This window comes from Glycine soja, chromosome 13, assembly GCF_004193775.1.
Source record: "Glycine soja cultivar W05 chromosome 13, ASM419377v2, whole genome shotgun sequence".
Classification (NCBI taxonomy): domain Eukaryota; kingdom Viridiplantae; phylum Streptophyta; class Magnoliopsida; order Fabales; family Fabaceae; genus Glycine; species Glycine soja.
In genome coordinates, this window is record NC_041014.1 from 18,492,593 (window position 1) to 18,512,693 (window position 20,101).

At 31.1% G+C, this 20,101-nt stretch overlaps 2 protein-coding genes across 2 annotated transcripts; one reads left to right on the forward strand and one right to left on the reverse strand.

The window, feature by feature from the left end:
- The first annotated feature begins 6,598 nt into the window (after window positions 1-6,598).
- LOC114381659 (rust resistance kinase Lr10-like) lies at window positions 6,599-9,683 on the forward strand. Its single transcript, XM_028340901.1, has 3 exons — window positions 6,599-6,761; window positions 7,735-7,767; window positions 8,494-9,683. The coding sequence occupies exons 1-3, from the start codon at window positions 6,599-6,601 to the stop codon at window positions 9,591-9,593; spliced, it is 1,296 nt and encodes a 431-aa protein (XP_028196702.1). The 3' UTR covers window positions 9,594-9,683.
- Window positions 9,684-16,609: 6,926 nt separating this feature from the next.
- Window positions 16,610-19,612, reverse strand: LOC114381411. The gene is made up of 4 exons (XM_028340661.1): window positions 19,361-19,612; window positions 18,410-18,513; window positions 18,205-18,281; window positions 16,610-17,634 (listed from the first exon to the last, which is right to left on the reverse strand). Exons 2-4 carry the CDS (start codon window positions 18,493-18,495, stop codon window positions 16,841-16,843), a joined length of 957 nt encoding a protein of 318 aa, XP_028196462.1. The 5' UTR covers window positions 18,496-18,513; window positions 19,361-19,612; the 3' UTR covers window positions 16,610-16,840.
- Between the last annotated feature and the right edge of the window lie 489 nt (window positions 19,613-20,101).

The window sequence follows — 20,101 nt, forward strand, 5'->3', positions numbered from 1 at the left end:
CATTGGTGGTTACTATGGCAACGTCCATCTTATTCTTTTTAGCAGTTTAATTTCTAACTTATGAACATGAGTAGTAATGTCGTCCATTACAGACTGAATCAATCTGGCTGCACAATCATCTTGATCCTTGTCCATTGTGTCTTTATACATTTCATACAACATTGATCTAAGCAGAGGAATGAGATATGTTTCTTCGGGGTGGAAGTTTTTGCAAGTTGTCCATGCAGTCACAATATCAAGGTTAAACATCCTTTAACCCTTGGACCTAGCTCGTCCAATTCCTCTAGTATCTTAGCCTTCTCTTCTTAAGTTAAATTTGAGCTTCCAACACCCTTGGCCATGTACCACATGTGTTGTTGCTAGAACTTTCGAGCATCACTCTCATCAAACTCTCGAGCGAGCCTTTGGTTTCTCCACGTGACTTTAGTCATATAAGGAAACTTTTGGAACTCCACCTTGGCCTTCAATGGCAACAGGTTTTTCTGTTATCTTTCTGTTGAAGTCCACTGTGGGCAGCCTTGGACACACTTTATCAAGGTAGATTTTGAGCTCATTGGAGCCCTTGATGTGAAGTGATGAGGGAGGCAGGGCTGGCCCTGAGGCTTGTTGTGACAACACTGGATCCACGACTAAAAAGGGGTCCAATTTTTTTTTAAATATAGTTTTGCAATAATTTTTTTCTAAATTATTCTATATTATTTGTATAAAAATTTAAATTTGTTATTTTATTTTATGCTTCTTTTTCATTTGAATTAAAATGTAACATGTGATTAAAAAATATTACTCTTTTAGTTAGTTTCCTAGTGTGTTATAGTCCTAGATTCATATCAAATGAATTTTCAATTCTATGATATATCAACATAATGAAGAAACACAAACACAAATTATAATTATTATAAAGGAAATAAAACTAAAATTAGTATATTAAGAAAAAAAATATATGTAAGTTTTAATATAAAATGATATTTTGTCAATGATAGATGATAATGATAGAGAACTAGAGAATTATTTTTTGTGGGACCAAATATAAAAATAAATTAAATCATAAATATAATTTATATTTTTAAAAATATATAAATAAATTAAATTTTTAAAAATAAGATGAGTTCCATGCGAATTTCCCCAAACAGTAGTACCCTTAAGTAGCGCCTTAAACTCTTCAGTGGGTTTATGAGTATAGCCTTCATACTTCTTCCACTTTGGAGTAGAATGTGGCTTTACTAGGTAAATGATGATCTCTTGAGGTTCTAGTGGCACCAAGTTTGCTTCATTTGCTTTATTCTAAGCATTCTTTTTTGCATTCAACAACGAAAAATTCTATCTTGCCCTCTTGAGAGATTCAGACTGACCATCTACTTATTCTTCAAAAGAAATTGTCCTAAGACAATGTGGGATGGTTGTTACTACAAGAACAAAGTGTGGACCATCCCACACGTTTTGTGTCGAGTGATAAGATGAATCAAGATCCTCAATATTTTTTTATTAAATACAAATAATTACAAGATTTAAAAGTTGCGTCTTATATGACATCAGATGAGTGCATTGTATTTGTGTTTGATAGATCAAATAAAATCAGATAGATTGATGCTAAGCCTTGATAAAATATTTAAGACATTATTTAATACTTTGTGTCTGATATTTGTTTTGCAAAAAATGTCTTCAAAACATTCTTCCTAAGATTTATCAAAGGCCAAAGAAGAGAATAATCAAAGACTTTAAAAGAACAATATCTTAAAATATGTGCTAGCTACACTTGTTGTGACAAACTACTCTGAGCAAAAGCACATTGACTTTGGTTGAAGTATGTCTCAAGAAAGCTAAAGAGAGTGACGTTTCAACATGGGGAGGGCATGCATTTAATGCTTGCATTAAATGCTCCAATAGACACTTCTTCATATGCATCCTCTCAATGAAAAAAATGGAGTCGTTTAGAGACAACAAACACTTGCTAAAAAATTCCTATAAATATGAAACGTTTTGAAGAGTTAAAGACACAAACCAATATACTAATAATTGAAATTAGTTGTTCCCACTTCTCTAAGTCTTTCTTTGTAAATTCTTAAGTTGTAAAACTTTCAAAACACTATGTAAATCCTAAGAGAAAAAGACTAAATGGTGAATTTGTATATCTGTCTGCAAGATGATTAAGCTAGTTTATGTGCAAACAAACCTCAACAAATTCGTTGATTTGCTTTCGAGTTAAAAGTAGCTAGGTAGAGAAAGAATACTTGTGTTGTAAAGCTTAGGCATAAGTTGTGTTGTAAAAATCATAAGTGACAAGGAAAAATACTTGTAACTTTTGTGAAAGTTAGTAGAACTTGATATGTTATTAAGAACCGGACATAATCTTAGTAATAAAGATAAACCAATATAAAACTCTCTCATCTTATATCTTTATTGTCTTTTATTTCAATTGACTAGGGTTCAAATTTGATTTTGGATTTTGAAAAGGGTTTGTAACAATATCTACAATTATTGTCTAATCATATCTATTTGTGAAAATTTCTCCTTCTTTTTGATAAAATATTATCAAACGATAGGTTTAGAAAAGGCGTAAAAAAATTTTAAAATCACAATTCAGTCTCTTTTTTTATGACATTTGTCTTTACACTTCGTTGCTAAGTTTGAATTTGATTTTGGGATGAAGAGGTGTATATAATGAATGTAGTATTGGGGAGGTATAAAGCCTTTCGTTTGGCATGACCATCATATTGGAATTTAATTTGTTCTTAAGGAATATGGTTGGCACTTTGGACACAACTGGGTTTCCTCTAAGGGTTTACGTTCAGGATAGTTATTATCACAAGTACAATAATTCATTCATAGACTTAGTCATGCGCGTATTTCTTGGAACAAACTAGTTATTATCACAACTACAATAATTCATTAGTCTTTGGCTTGCCTTTCATTAGACTGTGCCGTAAAGCTTACTGCAAGTTTAATTTTCAAAGAATTTGAAGCCAGTGTCGCTGTCGTTATTGTTTGGAGAGATGCTTGGGTCATATATATGCGTGGACCTTGACCTTTATAAAGTTAAATGAAACTGAACAAATCATATAGCACATTTTAGTAATTTTATAGTATTTTATAAAACAGAAATTGATAATTATATGCCGAGCTTATAGGTATTAGCTAGGTTGAATATGTTGGACTATAAATGCAGTAAAAACTTATTTAAAATTATGAAACTTCATTTTGATTTTTACATAAATACATATAGGAGGAGTAAAAATACGTCCTCATGAATTATAGACCTCTAACATCAACTTAATTATAATCGTTTGTGTCTTGCCTGAGCGAGATTATAATATAGCTACTTAAATTGTCAATTAACATTTTATGTGTTTTATATTTCAAAATTTTATTAGTTATTTTTTTATATAAATTATCAATAAATATTTCATAACTCGATCATACTTGGAATAATTAATATTCAGTCATTGATTATCGTGGTTGGTATTTTTTTATAAGCAAAAGATTAACATTAATAAACGTAAAAAAAAAAAAAACGAAAATGAGTGATTTGAAATACATGTGACAAAGCGACTCAGGTTTAATTATAATAAATCGAGCCTGCAACATAATAGTCACGTTGTTAAGTCTTCGGTTGACTTTTGTGTAGGACACCTTAATTCACACACTATACCCAAATGACTCCCTTTCTCGTTTGTGAGTTGTGACAAAGAAGCAACTCTTTCTAAAATATGTGTCGATGTATATATGGAGTTGCATGTTAAAGTTGATTATTAATTAAAGTTAAACAACGTTAAGAAATACTATTAGAATATATGGGTTCTTGTAGAGTTTTTATATTAATTGTTTATATAAGTGATTTGTTAAACTATGTTGTAAAAACATGTGCTTAATTATTAAAACTTATTTTTTTTGGAGTTAAAACAAGAGTTATTGTGTGAGTAAAAGGATAGAATGAGAATTAATGAGTTTTACTAAGTTGACAATATATGCTGAGTTTTGTAGGGTAGTATCTTAGTCTAATCCTTACATAATTTTTTTTTTTTGGAGATGAGTGATAAATTTTAAGTGTAATTAAGCTTTGGAGTAGTGATTAATCTCATATCTGACCCAAATGATTGAAATGGAAATTCTCTAGAGATTTCGAGTAAAAAATCTTAATTATGGTGGTTAAAAATAATTAACTAAGAATGTGATAAAAAATAACTAAAAACTTTAGTTAGGTTCTACCATTAAAGTAGTAGTATAAGTTATTATAAACTTCCTCTTACCTAAGTTTGATTTTCTACGGATAAACAAAATTTATATCACTAAAGTAAACAATTGGTGCGTGTTTTTAAATTTAATGCAACAATAATTTAAATTAGTGAGTGATCTAAAAAAGAGTTAAGAATCTCATAAAAAATTGAAGATATATCATAGTCTAAAAATTCGTAAAGTTAGCTCTCAAGAAAAAGAAATAAGTTGATATAATATAAATAGAAAATATTTAATATAAAAATGATTTCTAATATCTAACTTTTTATGTTGGTTTAAAGAGAAGTATTAGAGTTTTTTACTTGACACCTACTTGATCGTCTCTCATTATATCTTCAATTGTGGTTTCATGTCTAAACCAAAGATGAACCTTGGATCTTGATTAAGAAATCCAAGCAAGATTGTTAAACTCATTATTCTAGGTAAACTAGTGAAGGTCCCCTAAACTTGCGGTTCCTCCTCTTTTTATGAATTTATAAATAACATAAAAAATCAAAATTTATAACTTAACTCCAAGTTTGATCCAACTCTATCAAGTTTACTCCGATTCTACCATTTTATTACTGATTTTACTCGATTTATGGTTCTACCCACGATTTAATTCGTGGAAACACTATGAAATCTTAAACTCGTACGATTCTAAGAATTAAATCATGATTTTAATAATCATGAATCCAAGTGTCGAACCACTTGTACCAACAAATTTTTTTAACTTCAACTTTAACGTTTTCATCAAAGCATGATTTCTATAAATTGCATTTTTTTTACTAAATTTATATTTTATTTATTTTAATATTAATTTCTTTGAAGATTCCAAAGCAACACTATATTTTAAAAACAGAAATAGATAAAAAAATTTGAAAGAAAGATCAGATGAGAGATTAAAAAAATTTGAAGAGGATACAAAAAAGAAATTGGTGGCATAAATATATATTAAAAAATAACTGTTAGATAATATTGGAATTTGTTATCGATAATAATGTGCAAACAACAAATTAATTAAAACTGAACTAAGATATAACGTTGAACTTGTAGCAAAATCTGCAATCAAACTAGCTGTACGCTGCTGTTAAAAAAAAAATATTTGTGCACTTAATGAGATGAACAAGAGGATCCTAGCTAAAGCCAATGAGGCTTTCATAGTCGTGCTTATTTAAATATTAACAGTTGGAGTCTTGAGGAATAAAACACACCCTGTGTTGATCAATCTTATTCACTCTATAAATAAATATTATTTTGACTAAACCACCACTATAACTTATTAATGTACGAGAAAAAAAGCTGTACTCTGTGTCGTGTAGCTTAACGCAGGTTTAAATTTCTTTGAATTTGACCAGCTAATTCTTGATAAAGCTAATAACTTGATTTGTATAATTATACGTAGTGTTAATTAAGAAAACTGACCCGGTCATTCATCCAATTGAAATATTAGGTTAGAGAGAGAGAGAGAGAGAGAGGGTGGGGTGATGTTTCAAATGAAAAAAAAAATTATAATGAGAAAAATTGATTTTAAATGTCAGTATTTTTCTCGGCCTTTATTCTTTTTAAGTATAATCTGACGGTTAAAATTATTTTTTCTCATTTTTCATATTTTTTTTTCATTTGAAACATTTCCTATATATATTAAAAATTAAAAATATATATAATATAACTAACAAATGTGAGTAATTCATACTAATATTACATAATTATTTATTATTATAAATGATTTTGTTAGATGTTATCCTTAAATTATCAGGAAAATTTTTTATTTTCTAAGGTGAAATATAAAAGTTGTCAAATAATCCTGAACAAGTCTAATAAAGATGTATAAAAAATATAAATATTAAATCATATCAAAATCAAAATAATAATTATTAGCTATTATAGATTGTTATCTAAAGAAAAATTAATATTTAAAGGTAAATAATTAACTAATCAACTAACTAATTAGATTATAATTAAAAAGATTCAAGGATTGATATTTTTAATCTTAGTTCTTGATTCTTTTTAATTACAATATGATGGTTAAAATCAATTTTTTTCATTTCTCATTTTAAAAGTACTCGGTGGAATATCATGTGCAGGCGATCAACTACAATAATTTCACAATCCGAGTGGTAGATCCAGGAGTTAATCAACATCCGAATTGTTCCTCCCTTCCTCGCCATTTCTTGTCTCAATACAATTTCAGTGTATGTAGTTTTTCAGCATGTAGTTTTCATGAATTGTATTACTCCAGTGACCGGCAATCGTAAGTACGTGGATACTTCACGGTGCTATTGCTGGTGACTTAAAAGCAAAGGACTTTGAAATTGGTTGCCATGTAAAACTGGTTGCTCCAACATCATGGTGGGGTTTGGACACAGATAAATATTCCTACAGTCTGATGCATAGGGCTCTAGTCTATGGATTCGAGATTTCATGGATGCGTTTCGCCTGTGAGGAGGAGGATTGTGGAGACCATGGTTCCTGCTATTTTGACTTTGACAAGCAGAAGCCTCGTTGCGTGGTTTGTTCTGCCTTCCCTTGGGAAAAGGGAAAGAAGTGTGGTAAAGGAAAATTAAATCATTATAATTTCTATCGTATTACTATTTTCTTGTTATCACTTCCCAAATTTAAAACAATAAATTTTATTTTTACTTCTTAAGTTTCGTTTTTATTTTTCAAGTTTTCATAGAGACAAAAACACCTCTCAAGTTTAGTCTTCCAAACTTTCCTTATTTTTTCTACATTTAAGTTAAGGTCGGTTGTTCAATCATACAATACAATGTGACCTGATTTATTTTATCACATAAAATGATTAAGTTTAATTTTTTTTATTTTTTATAATTAAAGATTAAGGATAAGTTTAATTTTTTTTTATTTTTTATAAGTAAAGATTAAGGATCCTTTTGTAAATTTGATATTTTTATTTTTTTCTGCTTTTACATTTTTTTATCCCCATCATTTCACTCATTTGAACATCCAACTTATGTCTTTACATAAACATGTGTCTTTCTAATTTTGTGAAGTTTTGATGTTATATTAAATTAATATTTTTAATTAACTAATTAATTATTTAATGGTAAATATTATTTATCTCTTTTAATTTCTTTACACGATACTGTTTTCTTTCAATTAACACTATACATAATTTGTTAGTTTCAAATCATTAATTAGTAAACCATCTTTTGTCTATTAAACGATTTTCTCAGATTTTTCAATACAAAGTTTCAAATATATCTGTATATAGATTTTATATTCTTTATAAAATAAATTATTTTATATTTATTATTAAACATCATTATATTAATTCAATCAATTTTTAGAGAACTTTTTTTTATATTTTACTTGTAGTTACAAGAACCCATGCTTTCAAGTTTCAATAAAACATTTATCATTTTTCAATAAAAATGTTTTTTTTAAACTTGTTGATGGCTATAACTTTCATGAAATTATAGAAATAGTATTGTTTTTCAGGTTGTTGAGACCGATCAACAGGATTCTGAAATTGATATTTTCTTTCATTTTTTGGTGATATAGGGATACTGGAACAACTACAAATGGCTGCAGAATGTAAGAATTTATCATCTTAATTTACCTATATGCTTTAATTTTAATATATAATAACTTTATGACGATCTTATTCAACGATGTACTTGTTTTTACATAATTTATTAACTCAATAAACATATGTAATTTCAAATTCATTAAAATGTAAAAAATATTATTTCACACCCATGTTAATGGTCAATATTAATTTATTAATACCTTCAAAAAAATATTAATTTATTAATGATAATTTGCTCCCGTTAATATGTCTGTGGAAATGTATTTATTAATATGGATGAATCCATTTGGTTGTATGTGTAACAAATTTAACCAATGATTTCGTAGTATATGATATAGAAAATTTAACAAATATAAAACATTATATTATTCCCTAAAATTGGATTTTTTTTTTTAATTTTGGCCCCTTGTCTAACAAAAAATTAAATAAGTAAATTTAGCTTTTAATTTTAACCACCACTAGTCAATAATATTTGGTCTTAGATGCACATTAATATTAGAGACAGAATTTACTTATACATACCAGCGTCGACAACCAAATTGATTGATATTTGTCTTAGTTATAAAAAAAAATTGTTTTACTTGTAATCTTACTATCTAAATTGATGTGTATAGTATCAATTTTAAGAACCAAATTAATTAATGTTTTACTCTAACAAATACCTTATTGCATTTTACATATTATGGTGTAATCAAAAGATTCTTCATAACTCTAGTAAATTTTTATTGCAGTTACATCCGACATTGTTCTTATATCATGGGCATGCAAATTTTTGTTTGGGGTGCCGCTGATTATTGCGTTTGTCATTTACAAATGGCGAAAAAGACATTTATCCATGTATGAAAGTATTGAAAACTATCTAGAACAAAACAACTTGATGCCTATTAGATACTCATACAAGGAAATTAAGAAGATGGGTGGGGGTTTCAAAGACAAGTTGGGCGAAGGAGGATATGGACATGTGTTCAAGGGAAAGTTGCGTAGTGGGCCTAGTGTGGCAACTAAAATATTGGGTAAATTAAAAGGTAATGGACAAGATTTTATCAATGAAGTTGCAACTATTGGAAGAATACATCATCAAAATGTAGTACAATTAATTGGATTTTGTGTTGAGGGATCAAAACGTGCTTTGCTTTATGAATTTATGCCCAATGGATCTCTCGATAAATTTATTTTTTCTAAAGATGGAAGTAAGCATCTAAGCTATGACAAAATATATAATATATCAATTGGAGTTGCTCGTGGGATTTCTTATCTCCACCATGGGTGTGAGATGCAGATTTTGCATTTTGATATCAAGCCCCACAACATCTTACTAGATGAAAATTTTATCCCAAAAATCTCTGACTTTGGATTGGCAAAGCTATATCCAATAGATAATAGCATTGTCACAATGACTGGAGTAAGAGGGACAATTGGGTACATGGCTCCAGAATTATTTTATAAAAATATTGGAGGAATATCCTATAAGGCTGATGTTTATAGTTTTGGAATGCTTTTGATGGAGATGGCAAGTAAAATGAAAAACCTAAATCCTTATGCAGAGCGTTCAAGCCAACTATACTATCCTTTTTGGATTTATAATCATCTTGTAGAAGAGAAAGATATAGAAACGGAAGATGTCACAGAGGAGGAAAAGAAAATAACAAAGAAGATGATCATAGTTGCACTATGGTGCATACAATTGAAACCAAATGATCGCCCATCGATGAACAAGGTAGTGGAAATGCTTGAAGGAGACATTGAGAACCTAGAAATACCCCCAAAGCCTACTCTATATCCACATGAAACGACGATAAGGGATCAAAGAACACCAAACAATATCGAATGACTTCATTAGTTCTGATTTTTCCATGTAAATTGTAACTAACCTTCTGCTAGAGAATACTATTTGGCAATGCACAATAGCTTATTATTTGTATCCACTTTCTTGTCTTGAACACTTGTTCATTTATTGTTTATATCATTGGTAGTGAAGGAAAAATCCATAAATCTCTGGTGTTTAATCCCTTATCTTATTAGATGATAGGGAAAATCAGAAAATTAGTTGAATATATTCATATTTAATTTAATAAGTATAAGAGAATATTCTCTATGATTTTCTAATATTTAAATGGCTTGTGGTGGTTAAAATTTGTTGATGATAATACTCCCTTAAAAATAAAAGTAGCTTCTAGTTAGTTTAAAATTTAAAATGCACATCAGTTAATTTTTGGAAGAAGAGAATGTGCCTAGAACATAGCAGTTATTAGAAGGTGGATCAATTCAATATGCAACTATAAGTCGATTATCAACAACCAATCAATTTTTAACAATTATCAGCTGATTTAAGCATTCAAGATCAATCGAGTGATGCCCAAACCATGTTCTAGGTGGTTATTAAGTGGAGAAAACATGGTTTAGTGGTAGATATGAGTTTGTAACCTATAAATAAGTTGTGTACATCAAATTTAACAACATACTAAATCCAAAACACAAGTCTATTTTATCTTGCATTTATTTTGCCTCTTTCCTTTATAGCTTTTTTTTACAGTCTTCATTTAAAGCTTTTCTTTACAATCTTTCCTTTATTGCTTTCATTTACATCCTTTCAACCTTTACCTTTAACGCAAAATCCTATCTTTATTCTTTTTTATTCACTTACACCAAGTGTTTTTTGGAGTAGTTTGGAAACCCATTATTGAAAAGCAAATTTCCCTTCTCAGTATCAATCACTTGACATTATTTTGGAATTATGTTAAAGCAATTAGCCGATCTAAACAATTGATTTTCACGCGACAACATACACTTATATATTTTTATACTACTTGAACTTGGCACAACTACCCAAGGAATGTCCGACCAAGATAACATCTTGGTAAGCCAAATAGGAACTCAACTGTTGTAAATAAGAAAAGGAGAAAACGTCATCTTCGTGATCCTCCTTGTCATTAATGGTGCTTAATAATCTAAATAGGCCTATGTGAAAAAGATGATTGAACTCACAAACCAAGGAGGGGGTGAATTGGTTTTCAAAACAAAATGAACTTTTAAAGCCATAGTTTTAAAAAAAACTTATTTTATGCGGATCGTATCACAAAAATTTGATAAGTCCATACTTAATCAATATTGAATCAATAATTAAAGTTCTTTCTTTCTAAAAGATATTATCTTTAACCTTGAGTAAACTGAGAAGATCATAATGAGAAAGAAAAATAAGATCAAGAGAAGAGGTACACCACTTTTTATACTGGTTTACTCTCTCTATCTCTAGAGAAGCTAATTAAGTTATCTAATCCAAACCTGAATTAGGTTTCATCTTTCATCTGCTTGACTTGGAGTTCAAGGAAGAAGTTCAACTCTCCCCTCATAGACATCTCAAATTCGTTCTGCATACAATTGGAAAATTCCTTACATAAAATTTCATTAGTAGCACCGAATATACTATCATCAACATATATTTGAACAATTAACAACTCACTATTTACTTTCTTAATAAACAATGTTTTGTCAACTTGGCCTCTTGTAAAAAATGGCTCAATTAGAAAATTGCTTAATCTCTCGTACCATGACCTTGATGCTTGTTTCAAACCATATAGAGCCTTTTTCAGCCTATAGACATTATTAGGATGTTTGTAGTCCACGAAACCTGGTGGTTGGTCTACATACACTTCTTCTTCAATGAGAGAATTGAGGAAGGTGCTCTTCATATCCATTTGGAATAGTATGAAATCCATGATAAATGCAAACACAAACAGCAGTCTTATGGCTTCTAACCTTGCAACTAGAGCTTAGGTTTCATCACAGCCGATTCCTTCTTCTTGGTTGTACCCTTTTGCAACCAATCTAGCTTTATTTCTTACTATGATGTCTAACTCGTCAAGTTTATTTCAAAACACCCACTTGGTTCTGATTGACTTGTGAGAGGTTGGTTTATGAACTAAGTTCCACACTTCATTTCTCTTAAACTGATTTAGTTCTTCATGCATTTGTCATCAACCAGTGTTCATCACACAAGGCTTCATCAATGTCTCTTGGTTTAACCTGAGAAACAAAAGCCATGCTGTTACACAAAACCCTGAGTCTAGAGCGAGAAAAGACACCCTTTAATATTTCTCCAATTATGTTATCCAAGGAGAGGTCTTTTTGAATTCTTCCATTCTCTAGGAAAGTCTTTAGGAGTTATGGTTGAGATCTCTTTGCTTTGATCAAGTTCTTCATATTTGATATCATCTTCAAGAGCAAAATCCTTTTCCTAAAGACCTGCATCTTATTCTTCCAAAGAATTATCTTGAACAATAGAGTTAGTTTCATCACATACTACATGAACAAATTCTTCCACACTTAGAGTTCTTCTATTGAATACTTTATATGCTTTACTATACAATGAGTAACCAAGAAAAATAGCCTCATCGGCCTTTGCATCAAATTTTCCAAGAGAGTCTATACCATTATTCAAAACATAACATTCGCAACCAAAAACTCTTAGGTAAGATATATTTGGTTTTCTTCCTTTATAAAGTTCATAAGGAGTTTTCTTTAGAATAGATCTAATAAGTACTCTGTTCAAAGTGTAGCAAATAGTATGTACAACATCAGCCCAAAAGTACTTAGGTAACTTTGTTTCATTTAGAAGGGTTCTTGCTCCTTCTTCAAGGGATCTATTTTTACTCTCCATATCATCATTCTATTGAGGTGTTCTTGGGACTGAAAAATTGTGGTGAATTAAGTTTTCTTCACAAAATTTTTCAAAGGACTCATTTTGAAATTCACCTCCATGATCACTTCTAAATGAAACAATGTTGAGACCTTTTTTCCTTTTGAATAATCTTGGCAAGTTCGCAAAAAGCATCAAAAGCTTCATTTTTGGTTTTCAAAAACAAAGTCCATGTGAACCTTGAATAATCATCTACTATAACTAGGCCATAGTAATTACCACCCAAACTCATAGTTCTGAGGGACCAAATAAGTCTATTTGAAGTAGTTCAAGGGATTTTGAAGTAGAAACAACATTTTTACTTTGAAAAGAGTTTTTAACTTGCTTCCCTTTTTGACAAGTTTCACACAATTTATTTTTCTCAAACTTGAGTTTTGGAAGACCAATTATTAAGTCTTTTCTAACCAAATGATTGAGATGATGCATGTTTATGTGTGCGGTCCTACGATGCCATAACCAAGTATCATCAATCTTATTTACCAAACAACTAAACTCATGAAATGATGCATGTTCAATGTTTAACATATAGATATTACCTATCCTTTTGCCAATATGGACAACCTCACTAGACATAGTTTCACTAATAAGACAACAATGCTTTTTGAATTCAATTTTGAAGCCCTTGTCACAAAGTTGACTAATGCTCAAGAGGTTGTGCTCTAGTCCATCAACATATAGAAAATTCTTTACTTGTGTCTTGTATTGATTTCCAATGTTTCCTTCTCCCGTAATTTTCCCTTTATTATTGTCTCCAAAAGTGACATATCCTCCTTCTTTTGACACAAAGTCAATAAGTTTGGACTTGTCACCCGTCATGTGCCTAGAGCAGCCACTATCCAAGTACAATAGTGAGTCCCTTGCTTTTAGGCACACCTAGAGGACAAAATCAATTAGACAGAGGTGGTACCCAATTTAAGTTGGGTCCAATTGGGTTAATTTTCACAAATAAATCTTTTGGAATCCAAACATGTTTGCCTCTTGGAACGTCAAATCTCCTAATTATGGGATGTATGTCCTATTTTCATGCAATAATGGCAGGTCTTTACATTTGACTTAGAATTCACTATGTTCTTCTTTTTGGAGACCTTGTTTGGGTTCACCCCTTTTGTGGATACAAACTTGGATTTCTTGGAAAAGGTAGTTTGTTTATTATACCCCAAACCAGCCTTATCAGTAGTATGCTTTTGCATGTTGAGCATGTGATTAAGATCACTCCTTCCTTTGTTCAATTTTCTAAAAAGATCTTTAAGATATGAAAGCTCAGTTTGCAACTTCATACGTTCAGCATAGTGATCCTTTTTTAAATTTTCAAATTCACTTTACATAGACTTGTAATCATTCATGTTGAGAGAAGTAGAGGTACAAACACAACTAGTGGCTTCATAGCTTGAAACAATTTTTTCATTTTCTTTCTTCAATTTGTCCAACTCACTTTGTGTTGAAGCCAATTTAGCTACATGCAATTTTATATTGCTTTTAAGCTTTATGTTCAAAAAACCAAGCTTTTGATCTTCTTCATGCATTTCATTAAATGCTTCCAAAACTTCTTCAAATTCAGAATTTACCTCAGTTTCTTCAATGGTTGACGAGTCATCCATTGACTTTGCCATCAAGCATATATTTGTAACTTCTTCATCACTAGAAGAGTCAGAGGATGTAAACACATTGTCTTTCCAAGCTATGTAGGTCTTTTTCTGTTTTTTGTCCTTCTTTCCTTTCTTTTCACCGACTTATTTTCTAAGGTAGATAGCACATTCAGATTTGATATGACCTTGCTTACCATATTTGAAGCATGTGAAGGTGTTCCACTACCATTTTTCTTCTATAAATAGAGGGCTTTGCAAATGGAGGAATGCATCAAGCTGAAGCAAAACAAAGCTTCTGGGTAGTTGTGAGAAAATAATGAGAGGAAAAATAGAGTGTTGAGTAAATCATAAGAATGTGAAAAAAAAAATATACTAGGGTGTATATCAACTCTAACTTTTTGATACTATAAAAATCCAATATTTGAATAGGAGCAAGGTTTCAAGGGAAACACTATATTATATCTCTTGTGTGTGAAAAAGAGTGAGAAAATATTATTATATTCTTTAATATAGTGGAATATTTTTCGAAGTTTTTCCTGTGGTTTTTTTCTCGATATTGGAGGGTTTTCCACGTTAAATATTGGTGTTCATTTTTTTTAGTTACCAATGTTTATTTTATTGCTTCCACTATGCCGCGATTCCCAATTTTAATTTACATTCATGTTTCGCTTGTTGGGTCCAACAAGTGGTATCAGAGCTCTAGTTGGGACTCAATATTATTTAAATTAAAATGTAGGAGAATATTGGTACTATGATCAAGCTCACTTCCATAATTTACTCCATTTGGAAGCAAAAAATGAAGGATATAATTTTCTGCAAAGATATGTATGATCCAATGGAAATGGGAGATGCAAAGCAAGACAATGTGACGACTGTCGACTAGAAAAAGTCGCATCAAAAGGAAATTAATTTACTTAGGTAATGGGGTGAATCTCAGTGTATTCCACCATGTGGCCACAAAGAAGAATGCCCAAACTCTCTAGAAACATATTGAAAAGATGTATCAAAGAAAGACTGTACAAAACAAAACTTTTGTCATTAGAAAGTTGGTGAATTTAAAGTACAAAGAGGGAAGATTAGCTGCGAAAAACTTGAGTGACTTCCAAGACTTGGTAAACCAACTGGTTACCGTGAAGCTGGTGTTGGAAGACGAATTACGAGCATTATCGCTTTTGAGTTCTTTGTCAAAAAGCTGGGAAACCTTGGTGGTGTCATTAAGCAACTTTGCTCCTGACGGACAACTTACTTTATCTAAGGCGAAAGATAGTATGTTAAATGAAGAAAATAGAAGAAAAGACCTAGGATTAAGTAGTTCCCAAGCCCTTGTCATAGAGAATAAAGGGAGGAGTAAGAGCATAGGACAATTAAGTAAAGCCAACGATAGATCACAATCTCAGCCTCAAAGAAAGTTAAAGTGTTATCGTTATAATGAAGAAGGACACCTCAAAAGAAATTGTAAAGCTTGGAAGAACAAGGAGAAGAAAGATTAGAGGAACCAAAGATTTGATGAAGATGAAAATACAGAGATTCATGTTGCAGATTCATGCGTTGAATGGGTCATTGAAAAAGAAGAAGTGGTGTTGCTCTCTATTGAAGAAGAAGAGTGTCATGTTGCAGATTCATGTGTTGAATGGGTGATTGACTCAGCAACATCTTATCTCGCCACTTCCAACAAGAAATTCTTTACTACGTATAATGCAGTGGACTTTGGAAAAGTAAAGATGGGAAATACTAGCATTGCAAACACTGTTGGAATTGGTGATGTGTGCACTCAAACCCATATTGGCTGGACACTAACACTGAAGGATGTGCGGCATCTGCCAAATTTGCATTTGAATCTTATTTTTGTGCATGCTTTGGATTTAGATAGATATTGCAATAGCTTTGGTGATGGAAAATAGAAGCTTACCAAAGGTTCATTGATGGTTGCGAAAGGCACAATGTATTTGATGATGTACAAAACTCAAGTCAAGTTGATCAGATATGGACTGAATGCAGCTGAGGATGATGCTTTGTTGGATCTGAGCCATAGAAGACTGGCTTACTTAAGTGAAAAGGGATTGCCAATTTTGTCATGGAAGTCCCTCATTCCATCTAACAAAGGTCCAAAATTGAGTCTTTGTGATTATTGTTTATTTGGCAAGCATCATAGAGTATCTTTTAAGAAAACTTCAAAGTTGAAGGAGAATGTTCTGGATATAGTTTATTCTAATGTGCGTGGACCCATGGAAGTGGAGACTCTTGGTGGTAGCAAATACTTTGTGACATTTATTGATGATGTTTCATGAAAAGTGTGGGTGTACTTTCTTGAGCACGAAGGACCATATTTTTCAATACTTCAAAAGGTTTCATGCGATGGTGGAGAGAGCAGCTGGTAAACCTCTGAAGTGTCTTCATACGGATAATATGGGTGAGTATACTACCCATGAATTTAAGAATTATTGTTCTAAGCATGGGATAAAACATGAGAAGAAGGTACCTGGAACCCCACAATATAATGGTATGGCCGAAAAAATCAACAAAACCATTATGGAAAAAGTCAGATGTATGCTCAAAATAGGTAAATTGTTTTTAATGCCCAACAAGAAAATGCAAATATTAATGAATTAATGTTCTAAAAGGAAAGTGTCATTTAAGGTAACCATAAGCCCAACATTTTGGCATAACATTTGAAACAAAAAAATACTGACCTATCAATTTATAATTATGATTATCGATGATTAAGTAGCATGTACTCATTGTACTGTATAATGATACAAAACATTATAAGCCTAATTTCAGCTTCAATTTATATCTTTATCTCTTTCGTGCTTTCCTTCTTCTGGACTCTGCTTTTTGCCATTTCTTTCTAGAAACCAGTTTACTCTTTGGTTTCAATTTTAACTCAGGTGAGAACTTGTAATTTGGATCTCTCATACGTGCTTGTATGTCCTTAAAAAACTGAATATTTAGATGTTTAGGCCCTCCTTGTCTAAGTTCTGCATATTCTGGTCCTGAAACAACATTTTCAAATGCCCCAATTAGAATATCTAAGTCACTCATAACCTCCCACACATTGCTATACCTCCCATCTGGACCCTTCTTTAATTTCTTCAAAGCATTCTCAACAGCTATCTTCCTAGCTTGCTTTCCTGGAGTCAACTCCTCGGGTTCTTGTTCAGCTTTCAACATCTCAGAGATGGTTCTGTATTTCGGCATTTCATCAAACTCAAACAATTTATCTATGTACTTGTCACTACTTTCACTTGGGTAAGCTTCTGTAGGAATATCATCATCACTATCCATTTCATCACCAGTCCACAGTGTCTTCTCCTCGTCACTGCCAGACCAGACACTTCTTAACTCATCGCTGTCATCAGCATCAATCAAGTCTGCATGCTTTTTAGCTTCCAGTCTTGCTTTCCTTATCTCCTTATCAAGATCCGTCTTTGGACCCATGTCTTCATCGTTATCATCCTCACTTCCAGTCCATAGAGTGTTATCTTCATCCATTTCGTTTGCCCAGGTTTTCTTGAACTCTTCATCCCCTGGTCTTCCACGGCCAAAGAGATTATAGCCTTTGCGTGCATCACGTGCATATGATCTCAAAGCTGCAAATCCAATTCATTAGCTAAAAGGAAATGATACTGTATAACCAATATTAATTGTATGTATGAAGGCTACAAAAGAAGCCTGCTGCCTGAAGATTAACTTTTATATTTAATTCAATTAAATCAATTACCATAAGGTCAAAGCAATAAATAAAAGTAGGATCTAGAACTTTGAAATTAAATCACATCACTGAGTAGAGAAATGATCACATGAATGAAAAAGAATGTTTCCTTTTTATTTGCTATGTTTACAAAAGACATGAATTTCGTTCATGATTTTCAACAAATACTTTACCAATGAAAAACATGTTAAATGACAGTGGAACCAAGATTTTCCATGGAAACGAATAATTTAGGATACATTCCAATGTTGTCCAAACCTAAAGGAAATATATAGATGCATTAGATTTATGGCACAAAAATCAAGAACTGGTTTCTGTTATTAGGTTAAATCAGGAATATTTTCCTCAGAAATTCAGCATGAATATATCAAATGGGTACTTCGAATTATTATACCACCATATCCTGTTGAAGTCAACAGGTAGTAAAAAATTCTAACCAAAAGATTACCTTGAAAATTCACCAGGGAACCACTGTTGCAACAATTTTGTAGTACGCTTGAGCCTGAATCATAAACCACTTTTGACCTGAAGGAGTAACAGAGACGATCCATTTCAGCAATTGCGACAAAAAAATATCTAAATCTAGTATTACAATTTACACCTAAATATAAATCTCCAAACAGCACAATGACAGAAATGAGAATCATCCTAACCTTTGAGAGAGTGGTAGCCAATGTGACTTTGCAACCCTTATAAGAGATGGAAAGAGACTATTGTAGGAGAATGACCTACATCCCATTAGGAAGAACTAGTTGATCTGTCAATAACCATTTTTTCCCCTCAGTCCATAATATTTGGCCACCTTTGAAGTATAACCAGTAGGAAAAAAAATGTAAAAGATAAAATAAAATAAAATAATCCTAGGCAATCCATGCTACAATAGTCAAATGTATATTTATCAAATTAAAATCCCTAGTGCCATCTTTCAAGGCATGTATAGATCAATGTGTTTGGATGGGAAGAGAAGGATTGGAAAAAAAAATTATATTAGAATTCTCTTCCTTGAGAACTTTGTAAAATGGGAGATCATGATGTAACTTTCCAATAATACCTTATTCATTTTTTCTAACCCACTTTAAAAAAGAAAATTTAATCTTCTCCAAAAAATTATTCATCTAAACATAGGCTATGGTAACATTTTGCAGAATGGACCTGACATTGTGTCAAACAGTTTGGGCGCATATCAAATAAATCTTGAATCCCACATTTAAGTTATGAGAAAGATCCCTTATAACAGAGCCTGCTTAGTGCTTATACATCCGTCTACTGAGAAAACAAGAAACAAAGAGTTTTTTTTTTTTTTTGCCATTTTTAATTTTAGTAAAAGACCATGCCTGAAGTGAACTCTTCTAAGAACAGCAAATGAAACTCAAAAGACTGAACAATTACGAAGCAAGTTTCATAGTTCAGGGTCATTGTCTAGGTTGCAGAATGGTTTTGTTGGTGCTATAGGTTTTTAATACTATTCATTTAACTAATTGATTAATTTTGGTTATAATTATAGTACAGTGTTGCAAAGAAAAATGGTGCATAATCACACTCGAAATCGAAATAACCAAGTAAATGGAGAGAAACAAGAAGAAGAAAAAGTGACAAAAGGTGACCTGGCAATAATAGGGTAAGAGGCTAAGACGGAAGCGACGTCGTCAGAGGCAGAGGGGTGACACCGGCAATAGTTGAAGGTGGCAGAACCAAGGTGCCTGAGGGGACGTTCAGCTTTGACGGATTTTTAAGCGACGATGTTTATTAACTTTGATTTCATGAAAAACTTTTACATAAGATTGAGTTTTCACTTGATAAAAGTTTTTTTTTTATCATTATAAAAGTCGTTTTCTTAGACAAAAATGTTAATCACTCATTCTCTAATAACCTAATAAATTTATCATGATATGCAGATTAATTTATCAATTATATTATCACATTATTTTGCAATCAATTGATCTAAATAATTTTAAGCACAATATATAATATATTTTATAAGTTTAATTACTCATTTATTTTTTATAGATAAAAAAAATTCTTTTAAATCCTACATTTAAAAATATTTTCTTTTAACCCTTAGGCATATTATTTTTAATCTTTTAGCACCTACATATATTATTTTAATTCTGGCCGGAAGTAAAAAAAATTTAAATGATATGTGTAAAGATTAAAAATGATGTTTAAAACTTTATGGTTTAAAATGATTTTTTATAAATACAGGGAGTTTAACTAATGAATAACTAAAACTATTTTCTATTATAAAAACAATGTCTCTTATATTATTTTTGTTCTAAGACTGGCACCTATAATAATTTTTTAGTTAAAGATATTTTTTGTCCCTATAAATATATTAAAGTTCGTTT